Source organism: Panthera uncia, assembly GCF_023721935.1.
Source record: "Panthera uncia isolate 11264 chromosome A1 unlocalized genomic scaffold, Puncia_PCG_1.0 HiC_scaffold_17, whole genome shotgun sequence".
NCBI classification, from domain to species: domain Eukaryota; kingdom Metazoa; phylum Chordata; class Mammalia; order Carnivora; family Felidae; genus Panthera; species Panthera uncia.
This window is the reverse complement of record NW_026057577.1, coordinates 121,565,353-121,583,642: the sequence shown is the minus strand read 5'-3', so window position 1 is coordinate 121,583,642 and position 18,290 is coordinate 121,565,353. Positions and strand designations below refer to the sequence as shown.

The following is an 18,290-nucleotide window of genomic DNA, read 5'->3' as shown; positions in this document are numbered from 1 at the left end:
GCCTGAATTCTAACTGTAGCCTGTTAAATATGGTTAAAGAGAAGGAAATGTATATGTGCTTTTAAGTTGGGTGGCAGGGAGTGGGTGGCAGTGGAGAGATATAAAATGACATAGAAGTATAAGGATTGGGTGACTGGGGAGATGGTGGTGGCACTTATTGGGTTAGAGAATATGAAGACAGCTCTGGAGAAGGATGATGACTTCAGTTTGGGTCAGGTGGCATTTGAGCTGTCAGACGTGTGAGTCACCAGCAGAGGTACAGCAGCTGAAGCCTTGAGAGGGGGGACAGACAGAGTGAGAGGAAGGCAGACATGGTACCTTACTTATTTCCAACCAAAAGGCCGGAGTTCCAAGGGAACTGAGAAGGAATTGTTACAGGCATAGGGAGGAGAGCCAGGCAAGAATCAAGGGAAGACTTGCAAGTGTTATTGAGAAGAGTAAAAACATTCCATGGAGTTTGGCAATTAGGAGGCATTTTTGGGATGTTACTCAGAATAGATTTTCTAAAACAAAACAGAACAAATAATCACCACCAAAGTGTCTGAAGCTTCCTTTTGTGGAATGTGAGGCGATAGCTATGACTTTTCATGTTCTTGGGTTTTCTTTCGGTGTTAAGTGTTAAAATTAAAAGCAAGCAGATGATTTGGGTCCTTGGATCTCACCTCGGAAATGACATGGTCCACCAATCACTCTATCTGGGGTGAAAGGGCAGGTGAGATATTGTCTGGTCACCACTGAGGTAATCTCTGTGCAAACCTCTTGGGTGAATTTCATGCTGTGGGGGTTGGAAAGTTGCTAGACAAACCTTATAAAATGACATGGAGTTCTGATTTTAGGGTACTTGCAAACAAAAATGAACAAAAATGGTGGACATAAGACAAGGGACCTAGAGGGGAGCCTGGGTGGCGCAGTCGGTTAAGCGTCCGACTTCAGCCAGGTCACGATCTCGCGGTCCGTGAGTTCGAGCCCCGCGTCGGGCTCTGGGCTGATGGCTCGGAGCCTGGAGCCTGTTTCCAATTCTGTGTCTCCCTCTCTCTCTGCCCCTCCCCCGTTCATCCTCTGTCTCTCTCTGTCCCAAAAATAAATAAAAAACGTTAAAAAAAAAAAAAAAAGACAAGGGACCTAGAGTAAATGCATAATGACCACTCTTGATACATAAAAATATTTTATCCTGAAACCACCTTAATAAGGAAACTAAGTAGTAACAGCTTTAAGATAGAATCATGTGATTTGGAAGTGTTCCATTTCACAACTTAATGGTCAAAAGGATTAGTCATTCTTTCGATGGAGGAGTTTCAAATGACGATTTATAGCTATCTTTGAAGAAGTTTATATTAGGAAATATTTTACATGCCTAGTAGATGAATATATCTTGCTCAAACTTTGAATGATCCACTGTTTAAAATTTTGTCCTAACACATGGAAAAACTCACAAAAATTTGCTCATCGTTTTCAAGAGTAATTCTTGAGAGAATTAGAATTTGTTCCTAAAGGAATTGCTTAATCAAAGCATGGAAGTCTGAAAAACACATGTTTCTGGGCATGTTCATTTTACCTCTATCACCACTTTAAGGGAAAAATTAAATTACATGACAGTAACACAGCAATAACAAAAATAAAGTAAGGAATGCTTTCATCCTCAGTGACCAATTGGCTCACCAGGTTAGACAGTTTTACTGTGAGATGACTTCTTTCTCTGTATGAGCTGCTCTCTTCACCTTGGCCAGACTATGCCCTGACCTGAAGAGCCATCCTGGGAACATGTAGGTTACTTGAGGAGGCAGGGAAATCTCTACAGTGGGACAGTAGACTGAACTGTATAGACTGAACTCTATACAGAGAAATGCTAAAAAGGAAAGCTGGATACTATACACTAGTCCTTTCTGTTTTTATTTTTTGATACTGAAAGAATGGCAATTCGAATCATAACTGGAATTTTTAAAGAACTTAATAAATTTGTAAACTTTACTTAGGAAAATTATTTGGGTAAGGACATCAATAAACATTGTGAAAAAGAGGACCCAGGATGGAAGGAATGGGGAGATTAACCCTATTTGATATTAGAATATATTGTGAAATAATAATTGTGAATGTATGATAATAGAAAAATGAAATATAGATGGCTCAAAAGAGACCCATAATGCATGATAACCTAAAAATAAAAAAAATAGGGAAAGAAAATATTAAATAGATATTATTTTAACTTCACCTTTACTTTCTTCCATGAGTCAGAGTAAGTTTCCAATGGACCATAGAGTTAAGAAGGAAAATCAGCAGAGGATAGACTATAGTATTTATCCAAAATGGTGTTGGTTTTTAAAGAAATTATAACAGAGAAAACCAATTTATATAAAGGTGGGAAGCCTGCCATGCAACTACAAACAGCAAAATACAATGGAAAACAAAATGTGTAAAATATTTATATAAATGGGATCCAAATTTAACATATTCTAAACTAAGAATCTACATGTATGAATAGCACATCAATTGGTATCAATTGATAAGACCCCCTGCCCCCACAAATCCTATGTGAGAGGAAATTCAAGTAGTAACCTAATGTAACTGAAAGTGTTCAACAATAAAGGAAATTTATTTAAAATGGTTCCTTAAAATTGCTTTATTTATTAAATAATCAATCTGAGAAAATTAAAAATCCCATTCTGTCAGCATATATATCCATAAAGTAAGAAAAGGAAAAAAACTTGGAGTGCTTGGATGGCTCAGTTAGTTGAGTGCCCAACTCTTGATTTTGGCTCAGGTCATGATCCCAGGGTCGTGGAATTGAGCCCTGTGTGGGGCCCTGTGCTGAACGCAGAGCCTGATTAAGATTTTCTCTCCCTCTTTCTCTGTCCCTCTTCCCTGCTCACGCTCTTTCCTTTTCCCTACTCATGCTCTCTCTCTAAAGCAAAGAAAAAAAAAAAAAAGAAAAGAAAAAGCTTAATTTCCTTGATCACCTTTAGGGCTTTAAGGAAATCATTCAAAGTAAGAGAACAACTATCAGTTAGATGTATGAAAATATTTGTTGCAATTTCTCTAATTGGAAAAATCCTGGCAGCAACCAAAATATTTAAGTAGATTATGATACCTTAACTGCATGGAATGTGTTACAATCATTAAAAGCATAATGAACAGCATTTGGTAATGTGGAAGAATGCTCATGAATAAACTGAGTTAAAAAAATGCTATGATAGTTAAGGACAAATACATACTTATAGATAAAGACTTAATGGTCATATAAGAGAAATCACTGTGACTGTGGATTGTTTCTCTTTTCAAATTTCCTTTATGTATTTATTTATTTATTTATTTATTCTAAGAACAAGTTTTTAATGGTTTATTTTGAGAGAGAGAGAGTGTGTGTGTGTGCAGGGGAGAGGCAGAGAGAGAGGGAGACACAGAATCTGAAGCAGGTTCCAGGGTCTGAGCTGTCAGCACAGAGCTTGATTCAGGGCTCAAACCCACAAACCACAAGACAATGACCTGAGCCAAAATCAGATGCTTAACTGATTGAGCCACCCAGGCACCCCTTCAAATTTCCTTTAATATATTTGGAATGACACATGCAAAAAGAAAAAAAGTTCATTGTGCACAAAAAAATTGGTAAGGAAGCAGAAATCAAGCAGTATCAATTCACCCTGATTTTTTTTAAAGGTCAAAGATATCTCTTAAGGTAAAAGCACATAGAATCAATTTAGCACACTTAAATAATAATCTGGTACTGACTTAGTAAGAGTCACATAGAGAGTTACAGGTAGACTCACACTAAATTTATGAAACAGTAGGTTCCTACTGCACCCTACCTCTAGACCAGTGTAGTGCCTTTTTTCTTTTTGGACCCTAGAGAGTCAGGTAAATGGAATAGTTTAGGCATAGGCTCTAGAGCTATCTTAGTTTTACCACTTAATTTGCTGTTGCTAATTCTTTAACCTCTCTCTCTCTCTTTTGGTTTCCAGATTCGTAAGATGGAGTAAAAGCAATATATCTCTCACAATTTTAAGAATTTAGTAAATTGATATTTTTAAAAACAACAATGTCTGGAATATAGGAAGCATCTAGTTAAATGTCAACTATTGTTATTATATTCCTTATTCCTCAAATGCAAAGTATGAAAAATGATTTGAACCTTGATGTAGCTCAGGACTGTGCTATAATAAAAGATAGAAACAATCCATTTTTCTATTCCTAAAGACTTTTTACAACCCAAATAATCTAGTCTACTAATATATTCTTTGAGATTCCATGAAAAGAGTTTGTAATGGGACCAAGTAAGGTATTTCTATAAAATTAGGAAACTGCTTATAAAATTTGCAGTGCAAGAAAGTGAACTCATGGAAACTCCATGAAGTAGATGTTTTAAAGATACCTCTCAAATATTAGTACGGATACTTCTTTTTACTTTTTAAAGAACCAAAATCTAGTTTTATTTCCATGAAATAAAAATGTTCATGAACATTGCCAAAGCCCGCCTGGAGAGCCTGGAACCTTCCCTACTCTTCAGAGACTGCCAATAACTCATTGTGAACCCATGGGAGATAGCAGTGACAAAATCCAAGTGAAAACTGCATGAGCTGAAGTTGGCTTATGTTTTCTTTTTTTTTTTTTTTTTTTTTAAATGTTTTCAACGTTTTTTATTTTTATTTTTGGGACAGAGAGAGACAGAGCATGAACGGGGGAGGGGCAGAGAGAGAGGGAGACACAGAATCGGAAACAGGCTCCAGGCTCCGAGCCATCAGCCCAGAGCCTGACGCGGGGCTCGAACTCACGGACCGCGAGATCGTGACCTGGCTGAAGTCGGACGCTTAACCGACTGCGCCACCCAGGCGCCCCTGTTTTCTGAACTAAGAATTCTGTGTGTTACAGTTACAATCTCTGTGTTTTCCATAACTAAACAGATATAGATTGGCCTGGATATTCTCATTTCTATCAAGAGTGAGAATTTGGTTTTAAACTGTGTAGTTACTTATTAAGTGAGATGGATGGTTTTGCCTTAATCAGATTAGACTCTTAAGAAATTATGAATCCAGTAGCAAATATGAGGCTTCAGGTATGCAAGACAGCATGATGGAATGCAAATTAATTGGAGAGAAGATACACTTGAATATCAAAGGTGCCTGATGAGAATTTCAAGGCACGGACAAGAAAAATGCTGAAGGCAAAACACTGGCAAATCAAGGGCAATGAAGAGTGGGGAGGGAGTGAAAAGTGAGAGCTTTCTCTCAAGTACAGATATGAGATGTCTCATACTCTGTCTAGTTATATGTCTAGAAAAATATTTCCTAAAATGGTAACAGTGGTTCTCATCACATGGTAGGATTTTTACTTTCTCTACATTCTCCTGTATTTTTTTTTTAATTCTCATCATCATGCATCTCATATTTACAAGAGAGGAAAATGATGAAGATAGTTACATCTAGAGGGAAAAGGGTTTTGTGTTGATATAGAATGATACATGGAGGATGCAAAAGTGCACTGGCCAAAAAGTATGTAGAGTGGAGTATTATGTTAAAATTTCTAGCTCTGTTTGTTCAGTCTGTCTGACACTTAAACTTTCCACCTTACTTTTTATTATGAAAAATTATAAGCATATCCAAAAGTTGAACTTGAAAGTGAACATCAATATACTTAACCTAGATGCTTTAATTGTTATTATTTTGCTATTCTTCGCTTTGTCACATCCATTCACCTTTGGTTTTTGATGCATTTTAGAGTAAGTTGCAGAATTCAATACCCTATTTGATACCAAATTTTTAACAACCTCCCCCACCCCTATACCCACATACAACTCAAGACTGGTTCAGAAACCCCTGGTAGGCTGTTACGCATTTAAATCGGATCTTTTTCTTAAACCTGGACACTGTTTCCAATCCAAACATGTCCAAAATCAGCTGCCTACCCAGAAGGCAAGGCTTACCAAACCTTATCATGACTCTTTCTATATCTAAAACTATGTAATTTATTCCACTCATAGAATATTAAAGCCAGAAAGGGAAACCATCTAATCTGGAGTTGCCACTGGCAGCGTTTCCAGGAACCAAGCAGGTAACATAAAAAGTGGGTAACTCATGTAAAAAATCAAGTGGATCTCATAATGGAGACTGACCAAGCCTCAGTGTGGGAAGGCAGCAAGGAGAAACAAAGCTACCCAGAGTGCATGTGAAAACAGAATTTTCTGTTTTCCAGTTGGGGCAAGGCTTCCAGCCTCAGCCTACTGGTTCCAAGAGCCCTTTATCATTTTTCATGAGGGCAGAACACTTAAACATACAAATTTACTAGAATAATTAAAGTAGTATACTGTTAAATAGAATCCTTCTCTAAAAGTATTTATAAATGCAGTATCCATAGCTGTTCAGTTCAATACAGACCTTAACAATGGAACAAGTAATGTAGATATTACAAATGCAAAGATGTGCTATGTTTCTAATTCTTGCAAATCACTTGCCCAAGAAAGCAATATTCTCTCACCTCTAGATTGACTGCCTGTCTGTAATGAACCCTTAAAGAAGAGAAAAACCAGTGTTTTCACTGATCAAAGAAAGAGTAGTTGTAGCATCACTTCTTAAGAATGTTCTGACAGATTTTTCCTTCCTTCCTTCCTTCCTTCCTTCTTTCCTCCCTCCCTCCCTTTTTTCTTTCTTTCTTCCTTTCTTTCTTTTCTTTCTTTCTCTTTCTTTCTTTCTTTCTTTCTTTCTTTCTTTCTTTCTTTCTTTCTTTCTTTTCCATGTCTGTGGCTTACAAATTAAATAGGAGGATTTACCACATGGAAGGGAAGAACAGTGAGAAAATAGGGATGTAGAAGAGTCAAGACATATAGAAGTTATATCTGAGTTTTCTTGTCTAATTAATCATGAAGACATGGTTATTCTGGCTACTTTCTAGAATTTCCTCCCTCCATGCCCCTCTTATCAAATTCAATCAATGTTTGCTTAAGTTGGTTAATTTTTACATCTATTGAGAATTGAAACCATCTAAGCTCTGCATACTCAGTAGCCACAGGTGGACTTTGCTTAGAAATCTGAAGTTACAATCTTCTCTTTGTTTGCCTGATAATTAACAACAGATAGTTTGGAAATTCCCCTGCTCATCCACACCCTAGGTAACTAATTTAAACAGTATGTATCTAAGCCCTATTGTGTTGGAGTGGCTGTGTTCTGCTATTAAAAAAACTCCACCCAGCCCTGAAATGCTGTCTCATGCAGTTGTGGGTACAAGTGATAAAATTAGTTTCTTTCTGGTGAATGTCCTCTGGTGATAAACTCAACTTAACTACTTGTCTTTCAAAGTTGTAGTGATAAAATTGCTGGTGGTTCTTTGGATGATGTTTATACATTCACACCTCAAAATGTATTTACTCAAGTTAAACCTCCCACGTATCTACCTTATTAAAATGTTTTCACCATATTTCACACAAATTCTTTCAGCTAAATATCTGTCATAGATCAAATTCAGCAGATGTTTATTTCAGTTCCACTTCTTTTGACCTCTGCCAGGATTTACATAAGGGTTGAATTTATTGTTGGCTTATCAGTTTATGAAGCTCAAATTTGACTATAGAAAAATGATTCTGAGCTCCGGTTTTATAATTCCACTAGCTGATGTTAAAAACCATATGGTAAAATTCTAAAACATTTTAATGAAAGAAGTTAATTTTTATTGAATCAATATTTTTAAAGAGGATATAACATTTTCGGGAGAAAGTGGGCCTTCTAAAGCAAAGTTTCCAATATGAAAAAAAAAAAAAAGAAACATTCTATAACTGCTTTTTAAAAAAATTTTCCTTCTCAAAACACTTATTTTGACAAGTTTATTTTGAAGGTGCTTTGCATGTTTTACTTAAAAAATAAATCAGAGAAATTTTGCGTGGCTTTTGTTGTGTGACAGGCATTATTCTGAAGATATTCCTACATCAGCCTATGTAATCCTTACAACAACCCTAGTAATAGGTATAGTTATTCATCCTGTTTTTCACAGAGGGAGAAACTGAGGCATACAGAGGGTAAATTGTTCAAAGTCACATAGCTGAAAATGGGCAACACTGAGATTCAAACCCAGGAAAGTCCACTTCCAGATGAGATTGATTTTCAACTTTTTCACTAGAAGTTTACCCACTTCCATGTAGAATTCCTGAAATACTGGGTAAGACTTGGCATCAGTGATCATTAAAATGGGTGAGTGGGACACGAATAATGCAAAATTGAACTAGATATTTGAATCATTTGCGGGAATTTATTTATTTATTTGAAATCTTAATTTATGTATTTTGAGAGAGAGAGAGCACGTGTGTGAGCAGGGGAGGGGCAGAGAGAGAGGGAGAGAGAATCCCAAGCAGCCTTCTCACTGTCAGCACAGAGCCCCACTCTGGGCTCAATCCCACCACTGTGAGATCAGGACCTGAGCCAAAATCAAGAGACAGATGCTCAAACAACTGAAGCACTCAGGTACCCCATCATTTGGGGGAATTTAAAAGATAAAAGAACCTGAGCCCTGCCTGAGCTGAATCAGAATCTTTTGGCGAATGGCTCATGCAATTGTATGAAGTTTAACAGGCAATTGCAATGTGCAGTCAGGCTGAGAATCACTGGTTCAAACCTCTTTAGCTAAGTCTTAGTGCAGGAGATCTCAAACTTTTTTATGCATCAGAATCACCTGGAGGGCTTGGAACACACAAGTGGCTGGGTCCCACTCCTAGAACTTACTTAGTCAGTCTTGGGTAGAGCCCAAGAATTCCCATTATGTTCCCAGGCGATGTTGATGTTGCTGGTTTAGGGAGCATACTTTGAGAGCTGCTGTCTTAATAGGTTGGGATAGGAGTAAAAGGGAGAAATGGAGCCCTGAAGACACTGAACTAATTCTCCCACTAGCTCATCAACCCTGGTGATGACATATTTCTTCCACTTTGTTGATTTACCCAATGTCACTGATCAAGGATGAAGGGAGAGAGGAAGAAAGAAAGATATGAAGCTAAAGGGAAGTGAGGGAAAAGAGAAAGAGAAGAAGAATTAAGTTCTGGTCAATAAATTAAAGTTTTGTGGCTCTCTCACTGACCTAACCTCATGTCAGTGATAGGTAGAATATAAAATGAGAAAATTTAAAGATAAACATTTCTATATCAGAAACATAAGGCTGTGAGTGAGACTAGTGGGCAGGTAAATTGGGCTGTCAGTTCAGGTTATGAAGACATTTGTTACTTCAGCCCTATAGGGTAACCTGAAAGCCAGAGCTAGGGTCACTCTTTGAAACCAAGGGCAAGGACAGATATGCTTTTTTTTTTTTTTTTTAGTTATTCAAGCTTTATATAAGGAGACCAGATGACCTGCCACTAAGAATTGCCTTAGGATAGAGCAGCAGTTTTCAACTGGGGGTGATTTTAATAGAGTAATAAATCATGGTGGGGGCATTTTGTAATACCTGGAAATGCTTTGTATATTGCCACAATGAGGGGGGCAAGGGTACTACTGACATCCAGTGGGAAGAGGGCAGAGATGCTATTAAATATGCCACAATTCACAAAAGTGCTGATTTGAGAAACCCTGGGGTAGACGCAGTCCCAGAACAGGAACTGGGCCAAGATGCCAGGTGACTTAGTAATGAATATTCCCAATATTACTGTGAACCTGATCACACGCCAGTCGATATAGACCTGGCTCTGGGCTGGAGTCCTCAAGAAGAAGTAGTGGAGAGAAGCACAACACTAGGGAAGGCAGTTCGGATGAAAAAAACTAACCAACTGAGAAAACCTTTTCAAAATGGGTCTACAACACAAAATTCCAAAATATGGGAAGAAAAATATTAATAAGAAATAAAACCCTAACAAAAGCAACAATTAAATATGAAGATTTAATCTATTCAATTAAAATAGTAGAGCAATCTGAAAATGACTTTGCAAATTCACAAATAATTAGGAAACAAATATATGAATAACATCCATAGGAGAATATAAGAATATTTGAAACAAATTAGGTAGATATTAGGTAAAAACAATTAATTCAAAGTTGGAAATGAAAACTTAATCATGGAAACAAAAATTCAGTATATGGGATAAAACATGAATTGGGCATAAATAGGGTGAAAAACTACCCTGGCTTGTCTGAGCCTTAGAAATTTCTGGGGCATAAGACTTTAGTGCTAAAACTGGGAAAGCACTGGGCAAGCTGAGAAAATTGGTCATCCTGGACACAGGTGAAGAAAAACTTAGTGGATTGAAAGATGAAGTTGATAAACTGACTTAGAATTCATCACACAGAGACACAGAGATAAAAAATGTGGAGGATAGCATGGGACTTTTATCTAATAGAGATTCTAAACAAAAACAAAAACAAAAACAAAAACACCCAAAAAACCCAACCAACCAACAAACAAAAACTAGGAAGGACAAAATGATAGAGTAATTGTTTTGAGGAAATAATAGCCAAGAATTTTGCAGAATTGAAAAAAGTTATTAGGCTTTAATTCAGGCAACTACAGCCTGTGGGCCAAATTTAGCCTGCCACCTGTTTTTATAAATAAAGTTTTATTGGAACACAGTCATACCCATTTGTTTATGTATTGTCTGTGGATGCTTTCAGACTACAGTGGTAGAGCTGAATAGTTGTGAGAGAGACTGTAAGGCTGCAAAGCCTAAACTATTTACTATTTGGTTCTTTATATAAAAATATTGTAGGCTCCTCATTAAATCAATATGCTGAGTACCAAGCAGGATAAATAAAAATAAATTCACATCTCTATGAAGTGTAGTAAAGCTGCAGAACATAAAGATAAACATCTTAAAGGGAATGACAGAATCTCACCTACAGAGAATGACAGATTTTACAGCACAATTATACCAACAATAACAAAAATCGGAAGCCAATGGAATAAGTCTTTAAACTGCTGACAGGGGGGTGCCTGTGTGGCTCAGTTGGTTAAGTGTGGTTTCAGCTCAGGTCATGATCAGGTTTGTGAGACGAAGCCCTCCATCTGCTGTCAGTGCAGAGCCTGCTTGGGATTCTTTCTTTCTCCCTCTTTCTCTGCCCCTCCCCTACTCTCTCTCTCATGCTCCCACTTTCCCTCACTCTCTCTCTCTCTCTCTCTCTCTCTCTCTTTCAAAAATAAATACACACTTAAAAAAATAAAGTTCTGAGGGAAAGTAACTATCAATTTAGAATATTTATACACAGGTAATCTATCACTTAAGAATGAAGTAAAAATGAAGATGTTTTCAGTCACACAAAGAGCAATATACATTGTAGTATATAATATTCTTCTTCCAAGTGGGTCCCCATCTCTACTATTACCCTGAATGCATGATGATTATAAATCCCTACATGTCTGTCCTTTCAGCTGAGATATGTGTGACTTATTTTGGTCAATTAAGTGTGAGTGAAAATGACACACATCTCTTCCAAGAAGAAGTTTTAAGAAGTAGGAATAGGATTGGAGGATTGTGTTCAATGAGTAATCACACTATTTTTAGGTTCCTGTTGTGTTGGGGAGAATAATAATGGAAATCCTCAATAACTGTAGAAATTGTTAGATAGTAGGCAAGAGTGTATATATTAGGGTAAAAGGATATATGAATCCACAGCAGATGAGTAAGACGTAAGACACAAACTTGGAACTTTATGAGACATATTGACCAGTATGACAGAATCGGGAGCCTAGAAGTGGAGTCACTATATACGGCAAATGGACATATGGCCAAGGAGGCATTAGAAAGTGGTAGGAGAAAAGAACAGACTAAAATAAATAGTACTAAATTGGTTACCCACAAGGGAATATATTAGATGACTACTTCACATCACAAGTATAAATAAAATCTTGATGATTAAAGCGAAAAGGGAGAGGTTAGGAAATAGCTTTACTATTTGGGAGTGGGGAATAACTTCTTTAAAAGGACATCAAAACCAGAAATGATAAATGACTTATTTTTAAATTTGTTGGGGCGCCTGGGTGGCGCAGTCGGTTAAGCGTCCGACTTCAGCCAGGTCACGATCTCGCGGTCCGTGAGTTCGAGCCCCGCGTCAGGCTCTGGGCTGATGGCTCGGAGCCTGGAGCCTGTTTCCGATTCTGTGTCTCCCTCTCTCTCTGCCCCTCCCCCGTTCATGCTCTGTCTCTCTCTGTCCCAAAAATAAATAAAAAACGTTGAAAAAAAAAATAAAAAAAAAAATAAATTTGTTAGCATTAAGATGTAAAACTTCTCTATAAAAAAGAGACAACAAAAAATAAAGAAAAAAGAAGCCATGGGACATAAAATTCACAATGCACCCAATTGACCCATGATTAGCGCCTAGAAATGGGTAAAGATTTTTGATAAATCAACATGAAAAGACGATCTATGAGAAAATGGACAAACCATGTGAAGAGGACAAACCATGTGAATAGTCAATAAATTTAGGAAAACATGTTTCATCTTAGTAATAATCAGGAAAATTAAATCAACAATGAAATGGGGTTTTACATATAACAAATTCTCAGAGCTCTATCAGTAAGCCTGACAAACTGATATTGGGGATGATATGGATTTATTAAATCCATCAATCCTTAAAATAGGCTCCACGCCCAGCATGGAGCCCAATGAGGGGCTTGAACTCAAGATCCTGAGATCATGACTTGGGCTGAGATCAAGAGTCAGGTGCTTACCCAACTGAGTCACCCAGGCACCCCAGGGTGAGATGTAAATTGTTACAATGACTTTGGAGAACCATTTGCTATGACATTCAATAACCTTGAAGGTGCCCATTCCCTTTATGTACAAACATACTCATTCTAGTATCATTTGAAATTGAAAATAATGACAACAAATTAAATGTTGAGAGTCTACATGAATGAATTGCAATATAACTACATAACAAGTAAATAATTTGAACCAGACCTGCATGTGACCAAATGGATACATCTTGAAGACATACCAGTGAGAAAAAAGCATACGCAGAAATCATAAGCAAATGAAACCAAGCAAAACAGTTCTATATATTATTTTATAGATACAGGCAGATGAAATAAAAACATAAAAACATGGCAGCAGGTGAGATGCTGCTTTCAGAGCAGTGTCCCTCTACTGTTGGAGGGAGGGACATGGAACTGGGAAGGAGAAAAAGAGAGATTCCACTTTGTCTTTTTCATTTTTTTTGAAAAGATGGCAAAATGGCAATATTATGGCAGAATGGTAATATGCATGAGATCTGGGTGGTATGTGAGAATTTGTTATATGATTTGTTTCATAACATACCATAATATTTTATTTTACGTTTTTCGTGCCATAATATTTTAAAAATGAATGACATGAGAGGACAGAGAGGGCAGATGGGATGCAACTTGGAAAATTGGGGAAGTGATACTGAAGTTACCAAATCAAGAGCTGGAGTCCCACACCCGCTTGCCTTAAGAACAAGGCTGCAACACATTTAATGTATGCTAAAATGTGCTCCAAGAAGTGACTCTCATTTCCTCCTATGGGTCTTGATGTGTGGATGAGAAAGATCCTTTAGGATTTGAACTCTCATCCTTGACTTAAAACTTGCTTATCATAGCACAGGATTTTTTTTTTTTTTTTTTTTTTAACACACCAAGCTAGATTTTGCTGGTGTGTCTCCTTTTGCAGAAGAAGAGGATACAAGCCAGGTAGTGGAGTTGGGGAAAAACATGTAGAGGTGAATGGATTTCCGTTTGGGGGGTATCAGCATATTATTCAGGCCCCTCCGGCTTATGCAATAAGAAAAAGAATCACATTGTACTTGAAAGGTGAGGGTTGGAACCCTAGCTCTTAAAGGGATCCTTCTAGCTCACTTTTTATGTTCTCTGATTTCCCTGGGACACCAGCTCTCAACTGGGCTTTCACTAAAGCCATCCAAATTATCTGAAGGCCCCTAAACCTGTTTCCTTCAGAAACCCTACACTATTTATTCTCTAACTTGGCTGCATTCAAATTAGAGCCAATTTTAAAGGATGAGGGAGAAAGTCAATATTTAAGCCCAAGCATAGTCAAGGCTGCCTGCAGAATACGAATGTCACTTCAGAAGTAGCCCTCTTCTCAAAATGTAAACCAGACAATGGCACTCACTCCTTTGCTTAGGGGTCACCAATGACTGCTGGGGTGAACAACCTAAGATCGAATCCCTGGGCTGATGCTTCTTCCTTAAAACCATCTCTTGCCACTCTTCTCTTGATTATCCTCTAGCCATTCTGGCATTTTTGCCAATCCAAGCTGTCCCCTGTCTCACATCTTCTGCACCTGCCATTTCTACTGCTTGAAGTGGTTCTGACTGCCTCGTTTCCTGTGTCCTGCTCATTCTTACTGTTTGGTGCAGCAGTTCTCAACCCTCACTGGGCCCCACCTCCCGCCTCAAGGTTTTGCTTTAACTGGTCTTGTTTGGCGCCTTGGGAATGGGTACGACTTGTAACTGCTCAAGTGATTCTAATGTGCAGCCAGAGTTGAGACCCAGCGCTTTGGTTTAAATCTCACTTTATCAGGGATCAGAGCCCTAAAGAGGATGTCTCCTTTCTATCTTCTATCTCAGCTCCTATTTACCTCCTTCAGAAGTCACTACCAGGTATTTCATGTGTTTACTTTGATTAACTTTGATCTATCTCTTCTACCAAACTGTGGTTCTCCAAGTGCCTGGGTCAGCAGCAGTATCTGAAAACTTATTAGAAATGCAAAATGTTAGGCCCTGTCCCTTACCGTCCGGGTGATTCAGATGCGTGCTAAAGTTTGAGATCCACTGCCCTGAGTGGAAGCTCTAGGAAGCTGGGACCCCACTTGTGTTGTTCACCCCGCATTCTGATCCAGCCAAACCCCAGCCTGGAGTAGAGGCTCAACAAATCTTTGTTGAAAGGTTGTGTGGGTGATAGCACATTTCTTTTGTCAGTAGCTCACATGTCAACTGAAAGTTGAATGAAAGGAGCAAAACAAGCAAACACACAAACAGAAACCGCAAAACCGATTATTACTCCATTTCTTAAACTTCCAAATGTATTCATAAAAGATTTTTTTCCTCACCCACCATCAACATACAAAAATTTCTGCATTAGATATCTGTTCCACCTTTTTCATCCAGAAAATTAAGCAAATTGAAATGTACCTAAAATTACTTGTCATAAAGATGAGTTTACCCTATTTTTTTCATTTTCACCATGAGGTGAGATAATTTGTCTAAGTTATCAAGTCAATTTCCACAGGGGCAGCTGTTGAGAATTAGAATTCTGTTGCCATGTCCTTCCACTTCTAAAATGTGGAATCACGTACTAAAGAACATGGGCCAACTCTATGCCTTTCTTGAGTAGTGATGTGTATAAATGAATATATTGCCTATATTACCATGAAGAAAGAAAAATAAGAAACAATCTAAATGTCTAACTATATGGAAATGATTAAATCATGGAAAAATGATTCATCATTAAAAATGATAGCATAACTCAGATATTATTCAAGATATTTTAAATAAAAAAGCAGGCAAGGAAATGGCTTATAAAGTATGATAGCACTTATAGAAAATCATATTTATAAAATATATTTTAAAATGATGAAATTCTAAGGGATCTGTATTTACTTCACAATGATCACCCCCAGGTGTTGAAACCACAGAAAACATATATTGTTTCATTTCTGCAGATCTATATTTCTAAGAAATTTTCTTTAACACTATGTGTTACTTCTGTAATAGGAAGACAGTAAACCCCTAAGAAAACATTGCTTATATATTGCACCAAATACACACTATCCAGTTAAACTTTTTTTTTTTTTTTTTTTTTTTGGTGTTATTCATCTTGTTTCCCCTGAAAAAAATCTAAATACCTCGGTAAATATCACTTATTTTGGGAAAGGCTATCAGTAATTAAGGTCAAGCATTCTTCTAAGAATCTGAAACCTAAAGGCCCAGTTGGGAACACTACAAGAACTTGTAAGTGCCATCTTGACAGGTGACTGCTTTCCTCTAAGAGTGTGGCTGCAGGTAGGATCCGTGTGCCACCATTTCCTCCATGGCTGCTCATTCGTCCCTTCTATGAGTCCATAACTCTGACCCCGTCTCTTCTCCTCCGTGGCAAAGTTACTATCTCTCACCTCTGTAGTTCCCCATTCTGGCTTGAGAGTTTCCAGACTTATAAACACATCCCATGAACCCTTTGCCCTCTCTATCTCAATGCCTGCAGGGCATTCCCTTCCCCAACTGAGCAGCTGCAGGAGTCATTGTCTCAATCCCCGTCTTTTCACCAAGGGTTGGCAAAGGAAGCAACCCTCTCCCTTATGAGAGAAGGGATAACTCCGTCTCTAATCTTCTGGGAACTGGGGAGTGGTGGAAGGGGCGTATGGGATAGAAAGTTAGCTCTCCTCTAGACTCTGGGAGCATAAGAACACTACATGTATGAGAACACAGGCCATTTTTACAGAGAAAAAATAGGAAACTGCGTGGCACAATACCAACACTGCAGTTCAGCTACATCACGGGTTAAGCTAGTTTTTATAGTACAGCTGAGAACCCAGTCACTATTTTAAATGTGCTCCAAATAATGAGCTTCAATTAACTTTGGGAACACAACCTGTCCCTAAGGTTTGGACTATTTGGGTTTTGTTTGCTTCTCTTAATTAAAATAACAAAATGCATTTTTAAACTAAAGAGCTCGTTTATAAAATCCACAGTGTGGTCAAAATGGCACTCATCGTCAGCAATATTGCCCAACATTTATCATTGGGGTTCTCTTCTGGGATCCAAAATGCTTATAATAGGAAACTTGCCTACATTACTGATTCTGGCACCTAACTTTCTTAAAGTGGCAAAGACAAAGAATGCAGCTTTTCTTTCCGTAAGTCATAGCCTTTCCTCTAGTCTGAAGGGTAGAGTCAGAAAGGGGAAATCCTGAAGCCACAGACACTCAACTGGTATAACACTCAGCAGTTTTATTTGCAAATGGAACAATGGGTCAAGCAAAAATCCCAAAGGCTTGGAGGACCTGGCTAAGAATCATCCCTACCCGTTTCTGCCCTAAGTAGAGAAGATGAGATGTCTGCCAGGAGACCAGGGAGAGTCATAAAATCTATTACTTACCATTTTATTGAAAAGAGTTGATATGCCTGACACACGGCGCCCCTGAAGATGCTGTAACTCGGACAGTGAATGTGCAAGTTAGCTTTGCAGAGTGCACTTCCTATTTTGAACTGTGTGGTCTGTCCAGCCTTCACACATTGATATGTAAGGTTTATTTGCATGTTATCTCAGCCCTCAGAATATTTGTATAACTGGCCAGGTTTATCAAGTTATTATACTTTAGTAATATGAGAACAGGTATTGGTGAAGTTCTGAAGTCCAAAAGATGACATGGAATTTTTAAAGAAGTGCCTGGATATTAACTTTTGTGTACACTATTAACCTGTTTAATATAGAATCTGTATTTGTGAATCTATCTATCTATCTATCTATCTCTATCTATCTATCTATCATCTATCATCTATCTATCAAAAAAGGACACAATCTAAAATGTTAACAGTGGTTGACTTAGGTCAGTTTTATTACAAATAATTCTTGTTTTATACTTTGATGAATTTTTGACTTTTCTATTTTGAGTATATAGTACTTGTTGAAAACATAGCTATAATCTTAACAGGAACAAAAGGAACATGATAATTTTAATCAACAATCCCAAATGTATTTAACTCTATCTTACCAATATTTAAATGGTAGAGCTATCTACCAGCTTCTCGGATGGCATTCATTAAAAATATAGCCATATGCCAACCTAGCTTCATTGTTAGGTTTTTAGCAATTTTTATTAGCATCAGATGGCTTAATCCCTCATGCTGGTAAATTAGATACTTTTAAGGCATGGTGTTTGATGCTGAATCCCATTGATTATCTGTAATACCTATCTGAACACATTCTGCTACACACATTTATCACCTTTATTTTGAATATGCAGCCTGACTCTAAAACAATTTCAAGGGCAGAAGATCATCTTTGTTGCTTCTTGAAAAGGGAAAGCAACTTATTCCTTAATTTTGGGTTGCCAATTTCTAGATCTTTTTGTAAGTACCCTACCTTTTTGTAAGTACAGCATTTACCTAGTAGAGAGGCACATTTTTTTCACTTGATGCTAATACTGATTACCACCATGAGAACACAAATCCTTTATTTAAAAAGATGTTCCCTAGTATTTATTCTCTAAAATGGGAAATGCCTTTTCACACTCAAGATATGCTTAGAAATATGGATAGAATCATTGCCAGGACAAAGCATGAAGACAGAGCAGGGGGCAAGTTCCAGGGGTGGAAAAGAACCTGATACTGCCTTGAAACCTGCAGGTATTTTAAAGAGGGAGTGATC

The 18,290-nt window shown here is 37.6% G+C and overlaps 1 protein-coding gene across 2 annotated transcripts in view; it reads right to left on the bottom strand.

Moving 5' to 3' along the window:
* FYB1 (FYN binding protein 1) overlaps positions 1–18,290 on the bottom strand; it is a 161,826-nt gene that overhangs the window by 141,085 nt on the left and 2,451 nt on the right. Inside the window, exon 1 of one of the 2 annotated variants that reach the window (XM_049648747.1) lies at positions 17,019–17,256. The exons of the other annotated variant lie outside the window; for it this stretch is intronic. Within the exon in view, the coding sequence (XP_049504704.1) occupies positions 17,019–17,021 (3 nt within the window). The 5' untranslated portion in view covers positions 17,022–17,256. Of the gene's footprint in view, positions 1–17,018; positions 17,257–18,290 lie in introns of those variants that run through there. 2 annotated transcript variants of the gene reach the window in all.